The sequence below is a fragment of the Cloeon dipterum genome, chromosome 1 (genome assembly GCF_949628265.1).
Source record: "Cloeon dipterum chromosome 1, ieCloDipt1.1, whole genome shotgun sequence".
NCBI classification, from domain to species: domain Eukaryota; kingdom Metazoa; phylum Arthropoda; class Insecta; order Ephemeroptera; family Baetidae; genus Cloeon; species Cloeon dipterum.
Window position 1 is genome coordinate 31,006,725 of NC_088786.1, and position 23,348 is coordinate 31,030,072.

General features: G+C 44.2%; 1 protein-coding gene across 11 annotated transcripts in view; it reads left to right on the top strand.

Annotated features, from left to right (window-relative positions):
• Positions 1-23,348, top strand: part of CadN (Cadherin-N) — a 179,767-nt gene that overhangs the window by 148,016 nt on the left and 8,403 nt on the right. For 7 of the 11 annotated variants that reach the window (XM_065488164.1, XM_065488155.1, XM_065488114.1 and 4 more), the window contains 5 exons: positions 6,381-6,496; positions 11,111-11,275; positions 12,964-13,101; positions 19,711-19,897; positions 21,848-22,254. In XM_065488164.1, the coding sequence (XP_065344236.1) occupies positions 6,381-6,496; positions 11,111-11,275; positions 12,964-13,101; positions 19,711-19,897; positions 21,848-22,254 (1,013 nt within the window). Of the gene's footprint in view, positions 1-6,380; positions 6,497-11,110; positions 11,276-11,489; positions 11,655-12,963; positions 13,102-19,710; positions 19,898-21,847; positions 22,255-23,348 lie in introns of all 11 variants that reach the window. The other 4 variants (XM_065488139.1, XM_065488180.1, XM_065488131.1 and 1 more) reach the window with 1 other exon arrangement.

Genomic DNA, 23,348 nt, shown 5'->3' on the forward strand with positions numbered 1-23,348 from the left:
AGCAAAACTAGTGGTACAGAAAAAACAATAAATTGAAGATAAAAATAGTTAACTTGTTTTGCTAGACTCGACAAAAATTTAAATGTTTTGTTTCATTTGCTTATTGAAAAATCATTGTATTGTTTAATCAGTACTTCCAAAAGCAGAAACTGACATTTATTTTACCGTTGAAAAGGTTTTTTGTGCTCAATTTAAATACTGATGCTTTAGTTGTTCATTCTTTTCAAGTGTTTGATTTTTTGATATTTCGAACACATTTTTTTGCGAATGGTATGTCTAGTTGGTACTGTCAGTGTTAATTCAAACGTGAAACAAAATTTTTGTTAGAGCCGATGAAAATGGAAGGCAGACAAAAGTCAAACAAAGCAATCCTTGCAACATCGCACTCGATTCAATCACCGAAATTAATTCGCGATTCGCTCTGAAAGCGTTTCCGTTATTCGAAGCAGATGCCTATTCGAAAATAGCGCAGAATTAAGTCGCTTTGTGACGTGAACAATGGGAAGCGTCGTAGATTTACAAAAATTGAAACACCCGCGTGATTCGAGTTGTGTGGCCTGGCCGGGCTGTTGGGAGCTGGGAAGCAAGGGAGGATATGAATTCGGGGCTTGCTTGGGCTGCTGACAAGTAGGCCCTTTCTCGCTCCATTGGGTCTGCAAGCGAAACTGCATAAAATCGCCGCCGGCGAGTAGTGCTCCAGCAAGCAAAATGCTAATAGCTCTGCTCGGCTCGGAGGCGAGCAACCGCAAGTGCGGGGCCGGTAGCAGCAGCGGCAGCGAGATTAGGACCACTGCTCGGCGGCTTCTGTGTGTCTGTCTGTGTTGGTATAATATTCCGCCACCCATAAACATTTCCAACTGCTGCAGAGATGAGCTTGCTCGGTGCGTGCGTGTGTTTCCTACCTTCCAACCTACCTAGCCCGCGTACATTCGTCTATGTGTGTATTACATTCGGGGCTATTTCCATATACGAACGCTCTCGGTATGCAGACGGCCTGCGAATATTAAAGCACAGGTGTTGCGAGTTTGCAATGCTGCGGGCTGCCGATCTGTCTGCAAATTGCGCTTGTGCTCGCGGTTAATTGCGTCGACGCCGGCCAATTTCGACCTGGATTAAAGCGGCCTACGGGCCGAATAATTTGTAGTATAGGTGCTAATTGCCACCTCGACTCAACTGATCTCTCTGAGTCTGAGAACAAGCCAGAGGGAAAATGGCTAAATATTTTATTTTATCGCGATATTGCGGAGAAAAGGACATATCTACAGAAATAATTTAAATTTATTAGTTTAATCTAAATTTTACAGTTGAAACGGAAAGGAAATAGCAACCGTTTTGTCAGAGATAAAGTTGTGTTACACAAGCAAAAACTCAAACTAAACATCAAGAAATTAGTAAAAATTGCCTTGTATTGATTTTATCAAAGTGATTTTTTTATTTTGTTCCATTAAATACAGAAATAGTGAAATGGAATCCCAGCGAGTTTCTGGTAATGACTAAACGAAATTTCCTGTTCATTTTTTCATGCAAAAATTATTCAGCGAACAGCAGAACACGTCGCAAAATGCAGCCAGAGCTGTAAAAAAGCAGATTCAGAACGCACGTAGAATTCATTCGCGTTGTAGTTTTTTATTGCTCAGCCCTCTGCTGCGAAATTTTCATATGACAAAAAGCACTCCCCTTCAATGCAACTTTCATCTTTTATTAGCGCGAACGTAACTGGATCTATTCAACTCAAAAATCGTAAAACATCCAAGCAGAAAAATTAGTTTCAAAGGACTTTCTTTTTATTTTTAATTCGTCTGCAAACAATTTTGGGTCAGGAATTCTATAGACACATGCAGAATAACAAAAGCTACTTTGTGAAACACAAACACGAGTGGTCCTGTTTTCCCGAATTCCACGCAGCATAGCAATAAAGCAGACCAAAACAAGCGCATTATTCGTGTGTCATTTGCACGCATACATTATAAGGTTAGTGCGTGCCAAAAAGTCTGCGTTATCATAGAGACAAAAAGCGTTTAGCTGGATGCAGCGTGGAAGCTGGTGAGTTATCGTTGCGCCGGCCAGGACGAGAGCAGTCGAAATAACTAAGGCTCGGTGCTTATTATCATAGCTGCATGGCAGGCAGCCTTTCTCTCGCTCGCTCACTCGCTCCCAGCGGACTTTATGGTTTTATTGCCACCGCATGCTCCTCTCTTTCCTTTTCATCCTACCAACCAACCAGCCATACTTGGCCGGCTAAACAATGTTGCAGACGCAAAAATAAGCGAGAATGCGCCCGTAAACACTTTCCTGCCGCCAGTGCTTGAATTTCCGGTCTCGTATTTCTGGCCGCTGGCTCAATTTCCTTCGTGGCGCGCGCGTCCTGAAAATCTTGAATCGCCAGCCGACCGACACCCACCGACCACAATTTACGACCGCGCGCCCGATCCAATTCTTTGATAAATGAATATGACTAAGGGATGCTGTGCGCAGCCTTGTAAAAAGAGAAAATATTATTTGGGGCTGCCATGGAGGTGGACTAAAAGGAAAGTCGCTCGCCACGAGGCTATCATGTCTATGGGGAAAGGTATTCCTTGCAGCAGTAGACGGTTTTTTCCTCCCGGCCGCCTTTGTGCGGATTTTTTCGTGCGTGCAGTAAAGGGACGTGGGGAATGGGCCCAGTCGATCCATAAAATATTGGAAAAAGGTTGATTCAATTTGCATCGACCGTTGACATATTGTATTCACTTAATTTGCTCAAAAAATACAAAACACGATGTTAAAACCTCTCTGCTGGAGAATATTCATGTATGTTGGATATTATTGTTTATGTCTCTCCCTGTTCCTCGATTTATCCCTTTTTGAATATTTTAAGCAATTTGCCACCTCAGTAACTTTTGTAAGACGAAAGAAAACAGAAGCAAAGCAGCTGGAGTTTGCGGCAGAGTGCACGAGTCGGCATATTAATCCCACTCTGTCACCGCGGCTCGAAACTATTTATTTCATTGTGCGATGGAAAAAGCAAAACAAATCGTCGTCCTTTTTGCAACCCCGCTTGTTAGATATGACGGAAAGAGGCTTACAAAATTTCTCACAGATTGCAATTTATAAAACTCAGCCTTTTCCCTCGGCTGGCAAAACAAACACTCCTACTTTTCCCTCGCGCTCTTTTCGGCACGTTCGCCCCGCGCCTCGATGCTTGATTGGTTTTTAATGTCGTAAAAATGAATGGATCGCTTTTGACAGTGTTTGCGTGATGGAAAATGAATATAAAAAGCCTAGAGTTCGAAAATAGCACGTTCTTCTGCGTTGATTGCTTCCCATGGCGCCTTTTAACTTTTCTTGAGATTCGAGGCTGCCGCGCTTTCTGCTCCATCCAGCAAAAATAATTCCATTTCTCGAATTTAAACTCTTTCCCTTCATTAAAATTTTAGTATGCCTTCATGTTTGACTGAATTCTTATCTTGCCGTTTAAATGGCAGTAAAAACACAACACTCCTCGTAAAAAAATTGTAATAGCTTTTATTTATTAAAAAAATTCCAGACTTAAAATAGAATTTTCGCAGTCATTAACTTAATAAAGGAAATCCTCTGAGATGCCCCTATTCCTGCAGTTTGTCAGCTTCCCCGCCGGTCTTGGTATACACTTGGTAAAAAGGGGCAACATATCTCGTATTGGAAATCAGAGCCTTTTATCATCTCGAGACCCGGTTTTCACGCCAGTCGCCGCGAATTTATTGCCTCCGTTTAGTGTCGCATCGAAGCAGTGTAAAACGTATCAGCAAACTTTTGCATGCGCCCGCCCGCCTGGGAGCGACAAAAAGCCAGTTAAGTTTTTACGATCGAGCCTATGCTCTGACCTCTGGCAACGCGGCACTCTCGCATTGCACAAGCCGCACTAATTTTGACGCAGCGCGAAACAAAACTAGATTTCCCCTAGCTGCAGCAATCGGAGCATGGGCAAAAAGAGGCTCGAGACGCTTTTTGTCCTCAGCTCTATCGCCATTACTGCACCAAAAGCTCTTCGCCGGCTAATTCTGCAGTTCCTCTTAATTTAAAAGCAGCATTTGCGTTTTAACAGTGCCGCACGCGTTAAATCTCAACTAATGAAGTGGACAATGCGGCTGTTTGCGGAATGGCGCTACCCCTTTGTTTTGAAATTTATGTCCGCTTTTGTTGGACCGTGTTGCGGAAGTGCTTTGATTTAGTCGGGCTATAATGAGTTAATTGTACTAAAATGATTCTGCGTAAACCGAATTCCCAGTTTTGTTTGGCCTCTTTTTGCACTCAAACTCCACGTGAGTCCCACTCACAAAAAAATTATGCATTTGAATTTTTTTTCTCATCCATTGGACGCAAACATCTGATTTTTTACCATCAGCTAGATCATAATATTTTAAACTCATTACGTAGAAAATATAACCTGCACACGGTAACAAATATAGGTCAACCTAGAGCTTTTAGTGAAAGAGCCAATTTTGCCTCAAAATCCAAACAACGATAAATTGCAAGCTTGTTAGTTAGGAAATCCCTCCACTGCCGAGTATATCAGGTTTAACAATTTAATCTGCTTTGATGAAACGATCAAAACCAGATCTGCATTTATTCCAAGTATTACCCGATTGGATAGGTGTTGATTGTTGCGAATTTACAGCGTGGGCTATTTCAATTTTAGCGTTTTTGGCTCCATATCAATATAGGAGCTCTTTTTACCAGCCTCGCTCCTGAGTTCTAAAATCGATTTATTCTCTCATATCATGTGTCACAATATGCAAAATATCCAAAAATCCAAGCACAATTTTTGCTGTTTTGAATTTTGGCGTCGCGCAGCAGTGCTGGAAAAGCAGAATCCAGAATGTCATCATTATATTCGGCAACCTCTGCCCCGAAGCTGAACTGGCAAAAAGGCGGCGTTGCGCTTCCTGCGGCGTATCCGGTTGTTATATTTGCCTTGGAAAGCGCGTTTATCGGCGCAGCAAAAATGGGTGCAAAGCTCGCACGATCATTTTCCAATAGCAATACGTCATCTGGGAATATTAATCGGCTGCAGGGGGTGCAAATTTTGGCCCGTGTGCACACACTCCGGTCGGCTGGTTGCAAATAATACAAAAGCAGCCGCCTTTCGCCAAACACCCGGCAATTTTTCATCCTCGGACTGGGGCCAGATTCCGCTGAATCAGCCTTCCATGTGTACGGCAGCTGCAACCGGTTGGTTGGCTGACCGACTTACATGCCACAAACCGATCGACGGGTAAAATTGATAACGTCGAGTGCATCGCCGCCGCGCCGACAACTATTCCTATTTTTATTTCACTGCGCACCGAGGTGATAAAGTCACTCACTTTATTTCATCCGACGACTCAGCAGCCGCGTTTTTTTTATTCACACAGAGCTGCTTTTTCCGAGCACGACGCGTACGCGGTTGGTTATTAAACGATAAATCACTGCAACCTTTATCTTGTTGTTTTATTACGCGCCGCTTTAATTGGAAATTATTCGCGATCCCGTCCACCAGGGTTTGATGGACGAGTGCCAAATTCGATTCCGGCCGCGCCAGATATTCACTCGGATGATTGGATTTGGACCCAACTGAAATCAGAACCCACCTCAAATTGAATTCAGAGTTTCGTTTGACGTGCTAAGCTGGGTGAAATCCAACGAGTTTGAATTAGCCGCAATCGGACCGTGTTTGTCAATCTAATTTACCCAGGAGGCTGTTATGGAAGAGAACACATAAGCGACCGTAAAACTGGACCATAGTGAGTCGTTTTAAGGGCAAGGAAATAAACAGAAACGACAAATTCGATTGGCCCGAATCAAAGAGGCCTTTCAATGTTATAGGCGAGGAGGCAACCACCCTCCCACCCACCCGAATTAGGCCCCTGCAGCCGGCTCGAATGGCTGCATGGTGGCGTGCAGCCAAGCCCACTCAGTTGCCGAATGAATCTGCATCTCAAATCCCGACTGCTGCTGCATTGTTCGCTCGGTCCGCATAATAGCGTATGATATAACGGAAACTGCATCGCGCAAAATGAAACTGCACTGCTTATTAACCGGCGCTCGTTGGAAACAATGACGCGCCATTACGGCCCCGTCGTGATAAAGGGCTAAACAATCGGCTTGGCGACAGAAGGCACGTTTCGGCACTTTGCTTTTATGCGTGCCGGAAATTCTTATATTATGCATTATTTGCCACCGCGTGCAGCGTGGGAAAGGCGGAAAAGAAAGCCGGGGTCCTTTTCTTCGGAGGCAGCCAAATGAATATTTATCACGCGGCGGTGGCGCGGGCGACGGAGGGCGGCGGCGCGGGCTGCTGCGGGTTGCTGCGGGCCGGGGGGCTAAATTCCGCGAATTATGACGGCACTTTCTACAAAATGTCTCTCTTGTTCACTTTGCAGCGTCGAGAATTCGTTACGAGATCACCAGCGGTAACATAGGCGGCGCTTTCGCGGTGAAGAACATGACAGGTGCCATCTACGTCGCAGGTGCGCTCGACTACGAGACCAGGAAGAGGGTGAGTAGTCAGCATGCAAAAATTTATTGCAAGATGAGTTCTAATATGCCAGAGAGAGAAAGAGCCCCGACGCCGAGAGCACTTTAATATGAATTCGCTGCGGTGTAATTTCAACGAGCGAGAGCCTCCTCTTGTTTATTAAACGCTATTAAAAGTTAATTCCCGCGGCCCAACTTTTCCGCTCATTCTCTGTCTGGCTGCAGGCAGATTGGAAACTTTCGGAATAACATTTAAATAACGCTGACGCGTCACCTGATACCCGTCCTGCGAATTTCCAATTTGTCCGCAGAAGTTTCCAATCGTCTTTCTCTTTCTCTTGCAGGTGATCTTTTTCCTCGTGACCGTATTTTTTTTAACTCCACGTTGCCTTTTCTTTTACTTTCTCTCCAATTCGCAGCTAGCTCTCCAGCGAAGCACCAAATCCCGACCCGCCGCCAAATTGAGTTCGCAGGGCCGACTCGTCGGTCGTGCTTGCCTTTGAAATTTTCATGCTCTGCCGGCCGAAAGCTGATTACCCGCCTGCACTACGAATGGCGAACTGATTAAAAATATTCCGCGCAGTAACGAGATTGTTTCGCTGAACTTGACAGCGCTTGAAATTTTGTCGACTCGAGGGCCCGGAAAAATGCCAGACGCTGTTCGTTTTGTTCGCGCCGTTGTTATGACATTTTGACTTGCACGGGCGGTTAGGAAAAGGAACGAGCGGTGTGTGAATTATGCACGAGTACCTGCCGCCCGCGTTTCACAGCGAAATCCGTTTCAGCAATTTTCACGCCCAATGGAGCGGCAAATCGATTGGGGAAATTAATTTTTGCTCAATTAGCAAAACAGTTTATAATGATTAAATGGCAAACCGCAATATGCACCCGCGTTATTTTCCCGTTTTTTTAAACTCACCTTCCGTTTCCCAGGTTCAACCGAAAAAATTGAATGCCTTCTGTATTGTGAGTAGTCAAATTTAATTTTGAACAGATAACGGTGCAGAGAAAATTTATTTTATCGTTTAAAATAAGTTATTACAAGCCAGTTTCGGTTTTTGTATCGTCTTATTTTCCGTTTATGCGCGTCGACCTACATCTTCGTAGAAAATGATATGAGGTTCCATGGCATTGGTTTTCCACCCATCACGGCTTAAAATAATCGTCCATATGTGAACTTGGTGGGCTGCTTCCCTTTCCAGACGACCAGTTTCGAATCGGGAGTTTCCTCGACACCGCTTTCCGCCGTCGGAGAAAGCCTCGCATCACTGACTCGCCATTGGAGACCTGCTCCGTCTGATTTATTCGCAGAGATGCGAAACATCAGCAGACAAGACAACGTCCACCGCCCGCCAGCTCGCTCGCGTCGTTGTTTTTTGGCCAGCGACGGACGTTGCGACAAATAAATCCCGGCAGTCACTTTTTCCGCCACTTAAGCTCTCCCCACAGCCGACCGTTTTGCACTCGGGGAGAGCGATCGCATTCTGCTTGCGCTTCGGCTGTTTGTACCGCTCTACCTTTTCAGCCGATCATGCACCGTGCATGGCATGAGCACAGGAAAAAACGTGCTCGACATTCATCTTGCTTAAACGCACGCACTCATCCCAGCTTGGATCCCATCGACTCACGCGCGACTGCCACCCAAATCCGTCTCCGCCGCTGCAGAAAAAAATGATCTCGGAAATTTGTGTCGGCTGCTTTTGTCCGCGGAACGTGACCGAGTTGCCGATATGCGAGAGAAACGTTATGGCGTTTGAATTTTGGTAACCTAAACAGACGTCAGCAATTTGAAGAGTAGGCACGCGAAAAGCAACTCTTTTTTCCTTTAATTATTAGCTTGAAATTGAACCAGATGAACTTTAACTTTTTGTATTGTTATAATGAGCTTTGATTGAATTGGAACCGACGTTCCTTGAGAAAAGCGCAATCTTCTTTGTACTCCTGTGTGTTTGCGGAGTTTCCTAATTTGGTTTTGCTGCGCTGCGCTCACTGTTGACCCGATTTCCACAAAATAGTGTGCAAATCCCAACACGTGTGGAGGCCCCTTTTTAAAGTTTAAACCGCTGCTCTTTTGGAGCAAATAGCTTTTTACTAATTCAGATGCACTCTGAAAAGTGAAGGGGGGTGACAAAAACCGGGCTTTGTTTACCTCTGGGAACGGGCTGTAGAGATAGGCTGACGGACAGGCACGCGAGGACGCACTGCCGCATGGAAACGAGACGAGTTCGGCAGCCGATAATCGATAAAATCTGCGTCGACAAATCGAATTTTACACCTTGACTGACACCGCGCGACCGGTGCCTATTTAATGAGCCAGTTTTGATGAAGACAAGCACGTCGCCTGCCAATAACCGCCGCACTTAAAATGCTGTTGAATATTCAACGCGTTCCACATCGTGTGGTTGTGCGGTTTTTGCAGCCAAACACGAATCCAGAGCCGCTAATGGATGACGTGGGTGGGACGAAGCAAGAGTAAACCGCGCCGAGTTTCTGTCGAAATTTGCAAAGGCAGGCCGAGTTTGATCAAAACATCCGGCAGCCAGCTCACTTTGCAGACGAGCCGGGAGAAAAATACATACTTACGCGAAAAAGGTCCCTTGTTTGCTTTAGCCGTGCGCCGGATGAAAAGCCCAAAACAAACGGCTCAAAGTTTTGATGCTGCCAGTCAACATTTCGCTCATTATTCTGCCTCACGGTAGCCAAAGAGTTTCGAGCTCGTTTAATTAGCACTTTTTCTGCGCGCCGCCTCGGAAGGAAGTTTTTGAAGCAGTCGACGGACTAATCATGCCTTTCGCAGGAGACCTACTCCGCTCACTATTTGTCAGGGCCGCGAGACAGATGGAAAATAACGCATTCTGCTGGCGTTTTCCTTTTTTCGTCGGCGTCGCGCGAGAAATTCGCTTACCGCACGTCAGCCGCTTTTATCCCAGGGCTGACTGCTGCGCGCGGTGATTGATTAAAATATACGGTGTACTCTGCAGGCCGGGTCGCCCGCCGCCGCAAACACGCGAGAACGCACATATCACTTTATTGAATTTTTCACCGGGTGTTATCTAAGAATAGATTCCATTTTTCATGGGGCCGCCTGCCGTCGTAGGAGAGATTTGCCGTATTTCATCCAAATTGCGTTTTGCGCGAGAGGTCAAAAATCGCATCGACACCAAGGTGACGCCTCCAAATGAATTTAAGGTGCTGTTTGCTCAGAGACGTTGGCTTATTTATTCCCAAAATAGTATTTACAGTCAAATAACGAGTGCTTTCATGCGACCCACACTTCCCTCTTGTTTGTGGAGCTTGCTGCCTGCGTGACAGCTTTGTCGTAATCGTCTGTTTGTGTTTCTTCCGTCTTCGTCAGCACCGCTGGTGCCTGAAAAAAACACACCTAGAATAGAATCGAGCATTCTCAATCTAATAACTTGCCTGCCAGTGCAGAGGCGAGATCTTCGCACTAGGATCTCCGTAGATTACAATCCCACGCACTCTCATTGGGCACGGAACACCGTGTCGTTTAATTATCTGGAAATTCAAAAACTTTGAAAAATTTTAATGCAAAAGAGCACGAACTCACAAAGATGGTTGCGTATCCGACTAAAATTACAAGCAGAAACATCTGGTAGGGCAAAAGCAAAAGCCACCACTTCCGCCCTGAGAAACCGTTCGCTACCCCGAAGAAAAGCACGCCAGAGACCAGGAACATGATGATAAAAATCAGCAGCCCAACGTAGGTCACCACTCGGTTAGCCAGAAGATAGCCCGAGTCTGAAATTCAACCCTTTAGAAGCTGCTCCTATCTTGGTTACCGCAGAACTTGCTTGGATCTCTAGGGTCGAGCCCGTCGACGCCCAACCTCGGTTTCCACCTACTCCAGAATCCCTTCTTGCACATAATCCCAGCAATCCTATTTTCCACCTGTCCCTTTCACATCTTGTCGCTCGATAACTCTGGTCTCTCTGTGCGTTTGATACGGATCAAACTCACACCGCGCATGACGCTGACACGCGTTTGTTGTGAGCGCATTTAACGCGACTCAACAGGCGCAATACACGCTATGTTGGAAAATCAATCCAACCCAAATTGCCTTTCTCTATTTTCTAGAAACCTCAGCCAGGCCTTTTGTTCGCGCGGCTATACGTCTCGCCGCACTCGGAAACAGAAAATGCATTATTTCTTGGTCAAATCCAGCAGCTGCACTCTCGGTAGTGACTTCTCGAGTCTCTTATGAAGTTGAGTTGATGCGGAAAGTGCACAGATGCTGCAAGAAGGCGCGTTGCTTTCCGAGAGCCACGCTCCGCCGGCCGGAGTTGTAATGCGCTTAGCAAGTTCACGTTTTAGTTGTTAGCCGTTATTTGCCGGGCACCTGACTTCTTAAAACTTCATTACTAGTAATTTCACCTCTGTGTTTCCCCCGGACGGTCGAACACCGGAATAAAACGCAGCCCAAATCGTCTCTAATGCCCTCTCGCGAATTTCCTGCCTTAATTAACGGAGCCTTTTGCAATTTTAATCAGCTTCCGGACCGGTAAGATTTGAGCTAACAAAAAATTCTCTCTTCCACAGTGCTTGCAGATTTCCTCCTCTGAAAATCTTTTTCTCTCTCATTAATTTTTAATTAACAAATGTGTTCATTTCCGTGTAGTACGAGTTGCGCCTGACCGCGTCAGACAACTTGAAGGAAAATCACACGACCGTGGTTATCCACGTCAAAGACGTCAACGACAACCCTCCTGTCTTCGAACGACCGACTTACCGCACACAAATCACCGAGGAGGATGATCGGAATCTGCCTAAGCGCGTGCTGCAGGTGCTGGACCGAAAAAAGCCCCTCGCTTGCCGCGTTTGCAGTTGCTGTTCTTAATTCCTGATTTTCATTTTTCCAGCACGAGTTGAATTTTAATTTAACCATTTTCGATCCGACTTATTTGTGCATGACTACATTTTGCTGTGTTGATTAATTTGTTGATTTGAATTTTCTTTGTTTTCGTTCCTTTTGTTTGGTTGGCCCGCATGATGAGCAGTATGAGTTGCGTCTCGTTGCTGGAGATGGTCGTAACGAGAACGAAACTATTGTGGTTATCCATGTTAACGACAAGAATGACCTACCCCCCGAATTCAATCAACCCTTGTACGAGGCAACCCTCGAGGAGGAGTCGCAAGGCCCCTTTCCCATTAGTCTGCTCCAGGTGATTTCCTTTGCTCAATCTATCTCTCTGCCAACCCTCCCTACTTTTTCACCATCAAATCTTTCGTCATCTCTCGCACAGACATTATATGACGGTGGGAAAAAGCGAGGGATGACCTCTCTAGCAGCTTCCTAACGATCGGTGACCGGAAATGAAAAGTTTTTATCTGGTCCCTGATGATTCCTCGCCAATTCGCCTTTTGACTCATTCAAAAGTGAGCCAAGCCGCCGAAGATTTTTTTTGCCTGTGACAATGTCAATTCAATCTTTCGGCTTGTATAGAAAATCTAATTTGAAATTGAAATAAAGTTAATATTGAGTTTCCTTCAATTTCGATGAGCACCTTTTTCTCCTGTCAATCACAAAAGCAAAGCGTGACGCGAGAGAAAAAAAAACTCATTTTGACTCAAGTTTTAAACTTCCTGAAGTAGGGACAGCATCCCACACTTGCAGGGTGCTTTTGTCGAAAAATCCAAACTTCTGAAATTTTCAACTGCTCGACGTCGGAAAGAGCGTCGCAAAAACTTTTCCTTTGATACACTCGTCGGGGGTAAGTCTGGCGCGTATCCTTTGTTTTGGGGATGGCCAAGTTTGGCATCGCCTCCCTCCCACCAGCTTTCCGTGGAAAAAATACTGCCCTTTTTGCACTTGATCGGCTCTGAAGATAAATTCGGCCATTATCGTGCAGAAAGAGAGTCATCAGCCCCACAAAATTTGGCGAATGATCAAGAGTTTCGAAACCCTTTATTTTTCCTTCTACTTCTCATTTCAATTCCAAGCGATTTTTGTCGCTCTCCGATTTTGTTCATTCTGCATGCTACACACTCACTTTTGATTCGATTCATGGAATTATAAATGCACCGCATTAACCTAATAGAGATGCACCACACATGTAGATGAGCAGGACAATTAAATTTGCTGCGCGCACGTCAGAGAGTTGTAATGTCAATTCGTTGCACTCACTTCATTTGAATATTGAATTAACATCGAGTATTACCTTTGGTCAGTTTGTTAGGAGTGCAGCATTAGCATAACCTGGCGGGCGAAACTTTTAAATTGGAGATTTTCATTGAACTAGCAATTCTACGTGATGAGAATTCAAATCCCTAACAAAAGTAGATCTTTTAGATAGAGTAAAAATATTTCATATTTTTTTAAATTTCGGTGCAAAGCTGTCAATTTTTTTAAAGAAACTTCAGTTTTCCAGTACGAGAAAATCGTATTTTCTATTTGATGAAAGAATAACACGATTTTCTCTCGTTGCCCGTTTATGTTTTTACTAAAAATTCTCTTTGTGTCGCTTCAATTAGGTGACCGCAACTGATGGCGACAAGGACAGGCCGCAGCAAATCGTCTACTTCCTCACAGGCCAGGGCATCGATGCGGACAATCCGGCCAACAGCAAGTTCGATATCAACAGGACGACGGGCGAAATATTCGTGCTCAAGGTAGGGAAAATTGAGAGCGACGCTCTAAGCCGGCTCGCCCCTTTTTATAGGTGAGCCCGCCCTTTGCCTTGCGCCGCTTATTTATGCGCCGAAAAACAAGCAGCGCTCTCCCTACCGGCTGACATTGAGTTGGGTTTTTATTTTTTCAAAGAGACCAAGCAGGCTAAATGGTGGACGAGTACCGTGCCGCTTGTGAGAGCGATTTCTTCACTTTCTTTTAAACATTAAACTGCTTGCTTGCTGCTCGACGCAGGAGAAAAAAATTCAGCCCCACGAGAGCAGCAAGCCCTTTCGTCGTCTTACTTTAATAATAAAAATATTTCTCTGCCGGCTTCCGCCTGCAGTTAATTATCTCGATTCTTCTCTTTCTCGTGTATATGAACTCGGAATGGTCGATCTCCGCGTGCTGCACAAGTGCGTTTTCTTGCGTGGAATAATGCAGTGTTTTTCTTTCTTGTTTCGACCCACCTACGATTTAATTGGGATCGTGCTGTTTGCACGTTGTTCAAAGAAATTGCTCCATCAGGAACAGTACGTTCTGGGAACGAAAAATATGCGTTTAAAGATTAAGGGAAATTAAATTGTTGTTTAATGAGTTAATTACGTTTGTCCATCGAGATCAAAAGGCGTAAATTTACACTACAGTCAAAATCTCGTGATGGATTATGAAGCTGCACACACTAATTTGATTTTTAGTCTTTGACGAGGACATTATGCACTTTGATATATTGCATGAGCTTCGTAACCTGACAGACAGCCTGAGGCTCTATCCATCCATGTTCCGGTGCACGGGCATCAAAGTTCAAAGCAATTTCGCGAGCCCCTAATCCAGTATGCAGCTCAGGTCGTGCATGCATTTTGATTACAGATGGAAATGTGGCATCAGCGGCAGTCGTAATTGAAAAGTAAATTACGCCCCGTTGATCACCATTGTCTCGGCAGAACAATATATCGCTTTATTGTACGGCCTGTTGCTGTGAAAGCTTGCATCCGGTGCAATACGTAGAATTTATGTCGTTTGTGACGTAACTGTCAATATGTGCGGCCCCCTGACAGTGCCTGGTGGTCCTCGCGCGTACATAAACACCAAGTAGGCCCCAGGGACCGATGTTTAATTTCCATGCAACGTGTGTGTTTTCCGCGTTTTAAAAGCAATTCCCTTGGTCAGTTAGCAAAAATTTAGCCCAGAATGACTGCAGAAAATGGTAACCTGATCCTCTTGGGGAAACGCGGGTGGAGGAAAAGATTATAGAATAGAACAACTATTCACAATTGGACATTCCTTGGCAATCCAAGCGAATGAAGGGAAAATGTAATAATGATCACTCATCCCAATCGATATATTCACTCGTTTAATTAATTCAAATAATGAAAAAATTAAACCCATTTTTGTTTTATTCAAATTATAAACATTAACACTATTAAATTTATAAATGGCTCTTATTCGATCTCTGCACTAAACTAAGGTGATATTCTCAGAGTAAAAAATCAAATCCTTCGTTTCCTTGCTGCATAAAAGGCCTCATCAGCAGCAAAAAACCAACCTTATATGCCACAGTTTATCTGAAAAGAATTCTGAATCGACGATCTCTGAAAGCATTCATTGTGGAGCTCAAACGTAAAGGGGAACGAGTGAATAAATCTTGTCAACCCCGCCACTGGCCTGCCTATGACTCTTTCCTCCCTCACAAAAGTTCACAAGCCCAAAACTCTATTCTTTATTCTAAGAAGTGAAATTCTGCTTCTAGTATCACAAAATATACAAGGAAAATTCCGTGTGATAATTGCTCTCAGCAGTGGGTCTTGTTCACTTTTTGCAATCCATATATATACTTTCACAGAGTAAGTCATTGAATACTTATCTCTGATTTTAAATCAAATTCGTTTATAAATATACGACATATTCTAGACCGACTTTCTTTATGTATTGAACAGAGAACGATGAGAGACAATTAAAATTTTCCTCCTTGTATGAACTTGCGACTTGCGAACTTGATCCGCAAACAATCTCGCTGGAATCCAGAGCTACACAAATTACGCGGCGAAAATCAATTAGCCAAGTCAAAGGCTGAAGCGAACAAACTCTCATATCCAGCGGAGAACTCGCAATCACGGCGTGCACATGGTAATGCGCCAATCAAAAACTAATCCGCGCTCGACTCACACGGTTGTTGCCAAGTTGTCGGTGCGGTTGGTGGTGCAATTGCTTCACTTTGCTCGCGCGAATTTAATCCAGCTGGTCGGGCGAACGCGTTCTGAAGCAAACAACTCACTCACTCGCCCGGCTAAATGCAGGGGGCTTGCCTTTTGGCTCTGGAATAATGGCAATGATAATAATAATTCAGCCGGATCGTAATTAAACTTCCATCCCAAGGAGCGGGCGAAGGAACGTCGGAGGGGTTGAAAGGAAAGCCGAGGGCCGGCGGCCTTTGGCAGCGTTTTCTCCGCTAACAAATGGGCCTTTGTGTGCGCGGCGTATGTGCATTTGTTACCAACCATTATTCGGGCGCGCAATAAAAAATTCTGCCACTGGCACGGCGAGCAGGCCAACATACACACACAAGCACACTCCCGGGCGCGTGCATACATACACAGGAGCAGGCAGGGTCCATTAAGAGACGAGATGCGCCGCGCCTCTTAGTTAAAAGACGGCACACGCGTGAAACAAAACTCGGCGTGCTGCCACCGCCACCGCCTTCCGCTTGCTTGGCCTCCGCTGCCGAGTGCACTGCACAACACGGGCTGCGGGAGATATTTTAAACGAGAGATGTGGGCCTAAAAGCTGAGCTGCAAGCAAGAGTTTGACTAACAGGAAAATAAAATACGTGATTCATGCTTTGGCTGCCTCATTACGTTCCTCTGTGGTAAAAACTTTGTTCATATTCCTGATATTCCTAGCTCAATCTGGCAACAGATGGAGAGTGGGTAATAAATATTAGCATATTCTCTAACAAATGTTTGAAGTGGAAATTTTTTTAAAATAATATCCTGTTTTACTCGCGCCCACAATTTCTAACTTTCTGAATAAACATTTTGTAGTTATGCAAATTGTTGTTCATTCATGTAGAGCCGGTTGCATACTTTTATTACATACTTCTTGATATTTTATAAGATAACATGAAGTGTTTTTGATGTATCCACGAAATTTCATGTTGTCATTGCAAAATATAAACCAGGAGATAAAATTACAGCCAGAATAACTCGGATATCACTCATTTTTTCTAAAAATCGGCTCCAGGTTCGTTTGCATTTCGAACAGTAGGCATCGCTTTCCTTCTTTATCTATTACTTTATTCCATTTCATTACAAATATTTCTGTAAAATGGACACAGCAGTTGGAAATTCAAAATATCATATTCATTTTAGAGTTGTTTGGCTAAATTTGATATTTTACGATAGCATGGTCCTGTGTGTGTGGTTGTCAATTAATTGTGTGACAGCTTGTGGGAGCCAACAGTAGAATATTTCATATTGTAGCCCAGTATGATCACGCTTTAAATTGTAATAATCATGCAAAGTTTACCCAGTCATATTTGCAAGGTTTCCTTTTTAGCAAGTAATGACTTTTTGAGCCTTTGAACCCCCTCGTTACTGGATTTTTCCACAGCTCTGCTTGTTAGTGAGGGGAGGAATTTTTTAGCATTAGCAATGAATTAAATATGCAATTCCCGTAAATCTACTTTCAAAGTCGGCTTTTGCTAAAATATGCTGTTGTTGCAACGGTGAACAAATCAGGCGAAACCCTCTTTGCTGTGCAATCCCTCGTTTTTTACACGGGCACGCAAAGAACAGGAACGGAAAACATTTATTATGCCTCTAGCGGTGGTGGTTTGTGCACTTGAGACAAGAGGCCTGCTGATAAACGAAAAGAGCTCGGCATTTTCCGGCATTACAAGTGCGTGTGTGTGTGCACACTCGTTTGTTCGCGGCACACACACACAGAGCAAACGTCCAACTTTTCGTGCTTAAATAATTAAATTCCCCCAGCTCCTCTGCCGCTGTCATCTCGACTCCTTTACAGCCCATTTTATATATTAAAAACATTTTAGAGGCACGATAAAAAAAGAAAGAAACTGGCACTATGGCTTAATTAAAAAGAGCAAGCTCTAAGGGATATTATGCGGACACAGAATAATTATCCTCCTTGTTAGGGAAATTTTTAGAATTCTTCTTATAGTTTGAATATTAGAGATTTTATTTTTCGGCGTTTCAAACTTCTCTGGTATGTAAAACCAAGCTCAAAAAACTTTATTCTGGTCGTTTTCGAGTGAAAAAAAACTGCCTAGAGCACGCAATCCTACTTACATGGAGTTGTTGGGGCGAGACCGAAAGGCAGTATTGAATGAAAGAAACAACTTTGCCCGGCAAAGTTGAGGAACAATGTTTTCTTGGGGCTTATTTGACTTCTTCGGCACGTCGGAAAGTTTCCCTTGCCACTCGACTTAGTAAACGGATTTTGGTTTGTTTTTCTTGTTTGCTGAAATTCTCCGCCAGCTGCTGTCAATTAAACTGTTTAGCTATTGCTTTAAATGATCTAGGCAAATATGGATTCAAAAGTGTTGCGTATGCATGCACGCGTCGTCGGTTGCCAAAAGTTCACGCGATACAGACGACCGGGCCGCTACTCGCTTGGAAGAAAGAGATAAACCCTTTGCAAAAACTTTTGCTCGCCTATTGAAAAACTTATTCTGTCAGCGTCGGATCCCGGTTAATAATTTCGCTTGATAGACTCTTGCCTAAATTTCAAAAACTTTCCACTACATTTACCATCGTTTGTGAATTTCCTTGCCACCCTGTTTTTCTGCGGCAGAATTCACAGACCTCGAGGCGTTCGAATTTAATTACACTTCTTTTGTAGCGTGCCAGAGAGGAGAAACGGAAACAAATTGAAATGGTTCTCTTTCAAAGAGTCGTGATGTGGTGAATACGTTTTATGGGTTAGGTTTTTCAATGATTGGAACGGTTTGAGTACTAAGAAAAATGCATTTATCAAAATGCAAACGTTACTGTCATTTTTCATGCAAATTGCCTCTTTCATCACGCTACAATTTTTCCAATTAGCTTACGGACTGTGCAATTTACTGCGCGATTCATGTGAGAGCGAGCGCTTGAAAATTGAAAATTACTCTCCGAGGGGAAAATTAGGTTGCAATCTGCTTACCTATAAAGCCACTCATTATCAAGTTATGGGTAAAAAGCACGAATCACTGCTCGTTTTCTATGCAGCGAAAAAACACATAATTTATCAACAGGAGGCGAAGATTTTTGCTGACTGTTTTTATTTCATGTACTAAAAAAGACATTCTGTGCAGTTCATTTGCTTCTTTCTGCTGAAGGCGGAAATATTAAAATAAGAGTATGATTCAGTAAGCAGTAAATTTGCTTTTAAAGGCTCAGTTGCCGCCGCCTAAATCGTTTTTTGGAGGTTAAACCGATTCCGCGAAATTACAAATCTGAGGAGGAAGGCGCACATAACTGTGGCAGCAAATAAATCGCGAGCTCGGCGTTTACTTTTTTCGTCATTACTCGGCGGATGAGCCAGACCGTCATGTGCTGTGTTGTATTGCGCCAATCCGATATATATATTTCATCCGTGTTTGGCTTCTCCAGAGAGGAGACACTGCATTATTTATCCCGCGCGATTTGCATTTTTACGCAGTTTTAAACAAGCGGCGGCGACGGCAAAGTACCGCGTCGGTGTCGGTCTAGTCCTACTATACCAGTGCCGCCGCCGTCGCGCTCGTTATTGTTTAACGGAACCAGCAGCCAGCTCTTTTCCAGCCGAGCTCGATTTACGACTAGTCCGAGCAGCAGCTGCATTTTCCATCCATAAATCGCGCTGGCCGAAATCAGAGAAAGGGATGAAAGTGAGGAACTGCGAAGAATCCGCTCCGCTTCCCTTGGACAAGCGCCAAGATTTGCGAGGAAAATTAGCACATTTTTTGCCAGTCGGGTGAATTTTGTTTGTTGAGACGGTCAACAACAAAGTGCAGTTTTTACACCATATTTTTTTAAAGTCTTCAGAGATTACGAATGAAATACGACAAAATATTTTTTCTAGTTTTGCCAAATGAAATTCAAGTTTGTTTTTGTTTCTGCTCTCTATCCCTTAAATTACGGTCCTGTTTTCGTGAACTGAACGAAGGGGAAGTGCTTGGTCTCTAGATTTTTTCTATAAAATTAGTTGATCCGCCCACTGCCGAAGCAAACGTGTCCTTTTCTGTCCCGAATCTTTCATTTTCGAATATTGGATACGTAATTGCTGGAAGCACCCAAACACACTCAGCCCCTTTGTGCTGAGCTTCCGTCAGCGAGCTGTTTCTGAAATGAACATTCACCTGCGCCATTTCCACCCGCATCAGTTCGGCCTCGACAAAGGAATGACGGTGAAATTGTAGTCAGGAGTTTGGGATTACGCGCTAAATTCGGCTCTGCAATTACGCGCGGTCCAGAGCAACACAACAATGGCGGCGCACGCAGCGCAATTGGCAGCGCCCGAAGGTGAAAGGCGAAACCAGCACTTGGGGGCCCGTCGGTCGGATTCGCCTTCAATTTCACGCATAATAAGCCACGTGTGCAGGAATTTGACGTGTCTCTTTTTGTTCGCAGCCTCTGGACCGCGACCAGCCGGGCGGCCGGCCGCAGTGGCGCTTCACCGTCTTCGCTCAGGACGAGGGCGGCGAGGGTCTCGTCGGCTACGCGGACGTCCAGGTCAACCTCAAGGACATCAACGACAACGCACCCCTCTTCCCGCTTGGCGTCTACTTCGGCAACGTGACCGAAAATGGCACCGCTGGTAAGTAAAATGTTTGCGTTGCTTCTCCACCTTCCAGATTATACACAACTTTCGCTATTTAGCATAATAATGGAATTCATAACGGAATGCAAAGGGGTGGTTTTTCGCGAAGGCTGACTGAGTTCTCTTGGGCTCTGATTCAATAAGTTTCGTTCCGTCACGACTGAGCATTGAGTTTTTGATGAAAATTGTGTGCCTGAGGAATTCCAAGTAAGGTGCAATTCCATTAGGAATCAAAAGGAAGGGCAGCCCGCCGAAAATCACGAATCTCAACACGCCTAGCTGTAGTTGAAATGACCTTAATTTACAAATTTGCACTAATAGTAATAGGAAGTGACGGCCGGATGGCAGGAAAGCAGGAAACCGAAGTTACCGCACAGGCCTACAAGTTCTCGTCAGGCTATGTAATTACACCTCTCACTCGAGTCAATATTTGGCGTCATGCGGTTTCCCTACGGTGTTCGTCTCCTGCTCGCAAAGTAGCTGTCGTGTGTCTCGCTGCCCACCGACAATGCATCTAATTTCGCCCTGGCAAATTGGCTTAGCGGGGAACCGTTTGCAAACAATGATGGACCACTGCTTTGATCCATTCACCTGGACCTCTGCGGTTGACTGTAATTAGAATTAATTTCATTGCCCCCGACGGAGCCATACCGGTTGCACATTTACGAAACGTGCGCGCGACACCTTGGAGAATGGGAGCAAGGTTAGATGTATAGCGATCTTGCAACTAATTTCAGTCTTAACACAATAATAAATTAACTAAATTGTCATCCAAAATGTCGTCCCTGGTTTCTGGCCCTCTTTCCCTTAAAATAAAACGTATGGGTCAATTTGTTTAAGAATTTACAGGGATACGAATAAAAATACGATACAAAAATTAACAGAAAATCGAGTTTAGACTTGACATTATTTTATTTCATTGTTAAAAATGTTTTTTTCCAAAATATTAAATAAATCAATGAAAGAGTGAGTCGTCGACTGCGACAGGTTTTGCAAATACGCCGTAGCAGCAGCCTTTCAACCAGGCAGTTTGCATAAGTAGATAGAGGCTGGCCCAAAGCGGTACTAATTGATTACTTTCCCTGGGAATACATTGTGAGGACGCCCTTACAACTCGTTCATTTCACAACCATTGAAAGTGCTGGTTCCAAGCTAGCTTCTTTGAGTCGGTTGCAGTTCTCGTAAGTAGTGCTATTTCCACATTACTGGTTACTTCCTCGACGCGTAATTGCTTTCTTTTTGCGAAGAAAATTGGATGGTGATTTGATTAAGCCTCCATCTTAAATCCTGAGAGCATAATCCAAAGCTGCAGTTTCCACGCGTGTAGGAGAGAGGTTGCCTCTGGAATGAAAATTTTGTGCCTTTCCTTTTTTGTTGCTGAAAAAAATGCAAATCTCGTAAGCCCTCCGTTTAATTTCTGCCTAGAGCAAGGAATTCCTTCTGGCGGAGGCGGCCAAAAATTCGCCCACCCCAATTAGCATTTAACATGGGACGCGTGCGCTGTGTTTACATTTGAGACATGAGCATCCCGTCGCTCGCTACAAACAACTCCCCCTCTTAATTAAATGAATAATGCATGAGTCGCAATTATATTATGTTAATACTTCGTCAAGAGCAAATGAGGGCGTTGCATAGCCTTATTTGCTGATCAACCGCAACATAAGAAAAATATTCTGCAAAATGCAAATCAACCGTGATGGCCTGGGAATTACCAGGTTTTGCAGTTGTCGCTCGATATAGGCATTTGCGGTTAATTTTGTTTGCTTGTAATACTCCAAAGGATTCGTCCAAATAACTATGTTTGGTCCCAGCTCAAAACCAAACAGCGACCACCGAAATATATATTCAACAAACATTGATATGGTTCAAATTAATTTACATCTTCATAATTTTATTACCGCATTATTATTTCTAAAAATGAAAACAAACTCCTCATCTCATTTTCAGGTATGGTGGTAATGACGATGACAGCCGTGGACTACGACGACCCGAGCGAGGGCACCAACGCCCGGCTGACCTACTCAATCGAGAAGAACGTGATCGAGGAGGAGACCGGCTCGCCGATCTTCGAGATCGAGCCGGATACTGGTGTGATCAAGACTGCAGTGTGTTGTTTGGACAGAGAAAGGACTCCTGACTACTCAATACAAGTGGTTGCCATGGACGGTGGGGGGTTGAAAGGGACGGGAACAGCGTCGATACGAGTGAAGGACATCAACGACATGCCTCCGCAGTTCACTAAGGACGAGTGGTTCACCGAGGTGGACGAAACCGACGGTGCAAATCTCCCCGAGACTCCCATCCTCACCGTGACAGTGCACGACGAGGACGAGACCAACAAGTTCCAATACAAGGTAGGGGTTTTCCTTTTTTTTTTTTTAATTTAAAATTTAAAATTCTAATGCTTAAAGTGAGTTTGTATGAAGAAAATAGCGTTACTTTGACATCAAAAGAAGCACTCTTGTGTCAAGTCGACATTAAAGACTAGAGCGTTGTTCGATTCCTTTTTCACGCTCTTCTTGTAAGTTATTCGAGCCATCTCCCTTATTCCTGCAGAAGCACTTTCATATTACATTGAAATTTCTTCCCCCTTACGACGCGTGGCGTTTTATGTTTAATTTTGCACGTGACTCGAGATTAAATTGCACAAAAAGCGCCTTGTGCGACTTGCATATAAGCAACGACGTGAAAAACGAATTTATAGCTGCGGCGGCAGATGTTTCCAGCTTATATACATAAATGTGCGTGTCCCATTCGACTAGTCATTATATCGCAAACTTTGAGGATGATGGCGGAGATGAAAACACGCTCTGTGCTCAGGTGGATTAAATTTTGGCCTGCAGTAACACCGATTTCTCCAAGTGAAAAATTTACATAATCCACATAAAATTGCCTTTTGCAGAGAAGACAAATATAAAGCTTTCTATTTGGAGCGAAACTTTTTCCTGCATCGCACAGTTTCCTGCCCAAACCGAAGATTTCTAGGTATATCTGTAGAGCCTCCACTCTACCCCGAGGCGAACCCTTTTACATTATTGAATTTCCAGCGTTATTTGAAGGGTGAAAACGTTCGCGACACTTCACCGCGCACTTGATGCACGCACACACGCTCAAGTGAATTGTTTTGCCGGCTGTGCCCGCAAAAAAAGGTCGGTCCCAAAATGGGGCGGCAAACAAACACCGCCTTTGATGTGCACTTTGTTTGGGCAAGCAACTTTTTTAATTGGAATTCTAACATGGCAGGCGGAAATTTGCGTCCCTCCAGCAAATCGAGAGCAACGGGGAGCGCCGCCGCCTTTTCTTTGCAAACAAATGCATCAAATTTTTCCAATTTCGCTCTCCATCGATCTGTTTGCTCTTCAAATTTGCACTCGCGTTTCTGCAATTTCCGGTTTTCTCGGGATCAAAAAGCTTATTCCTGCAGTATATAGGATCAAAGTGAACTTCG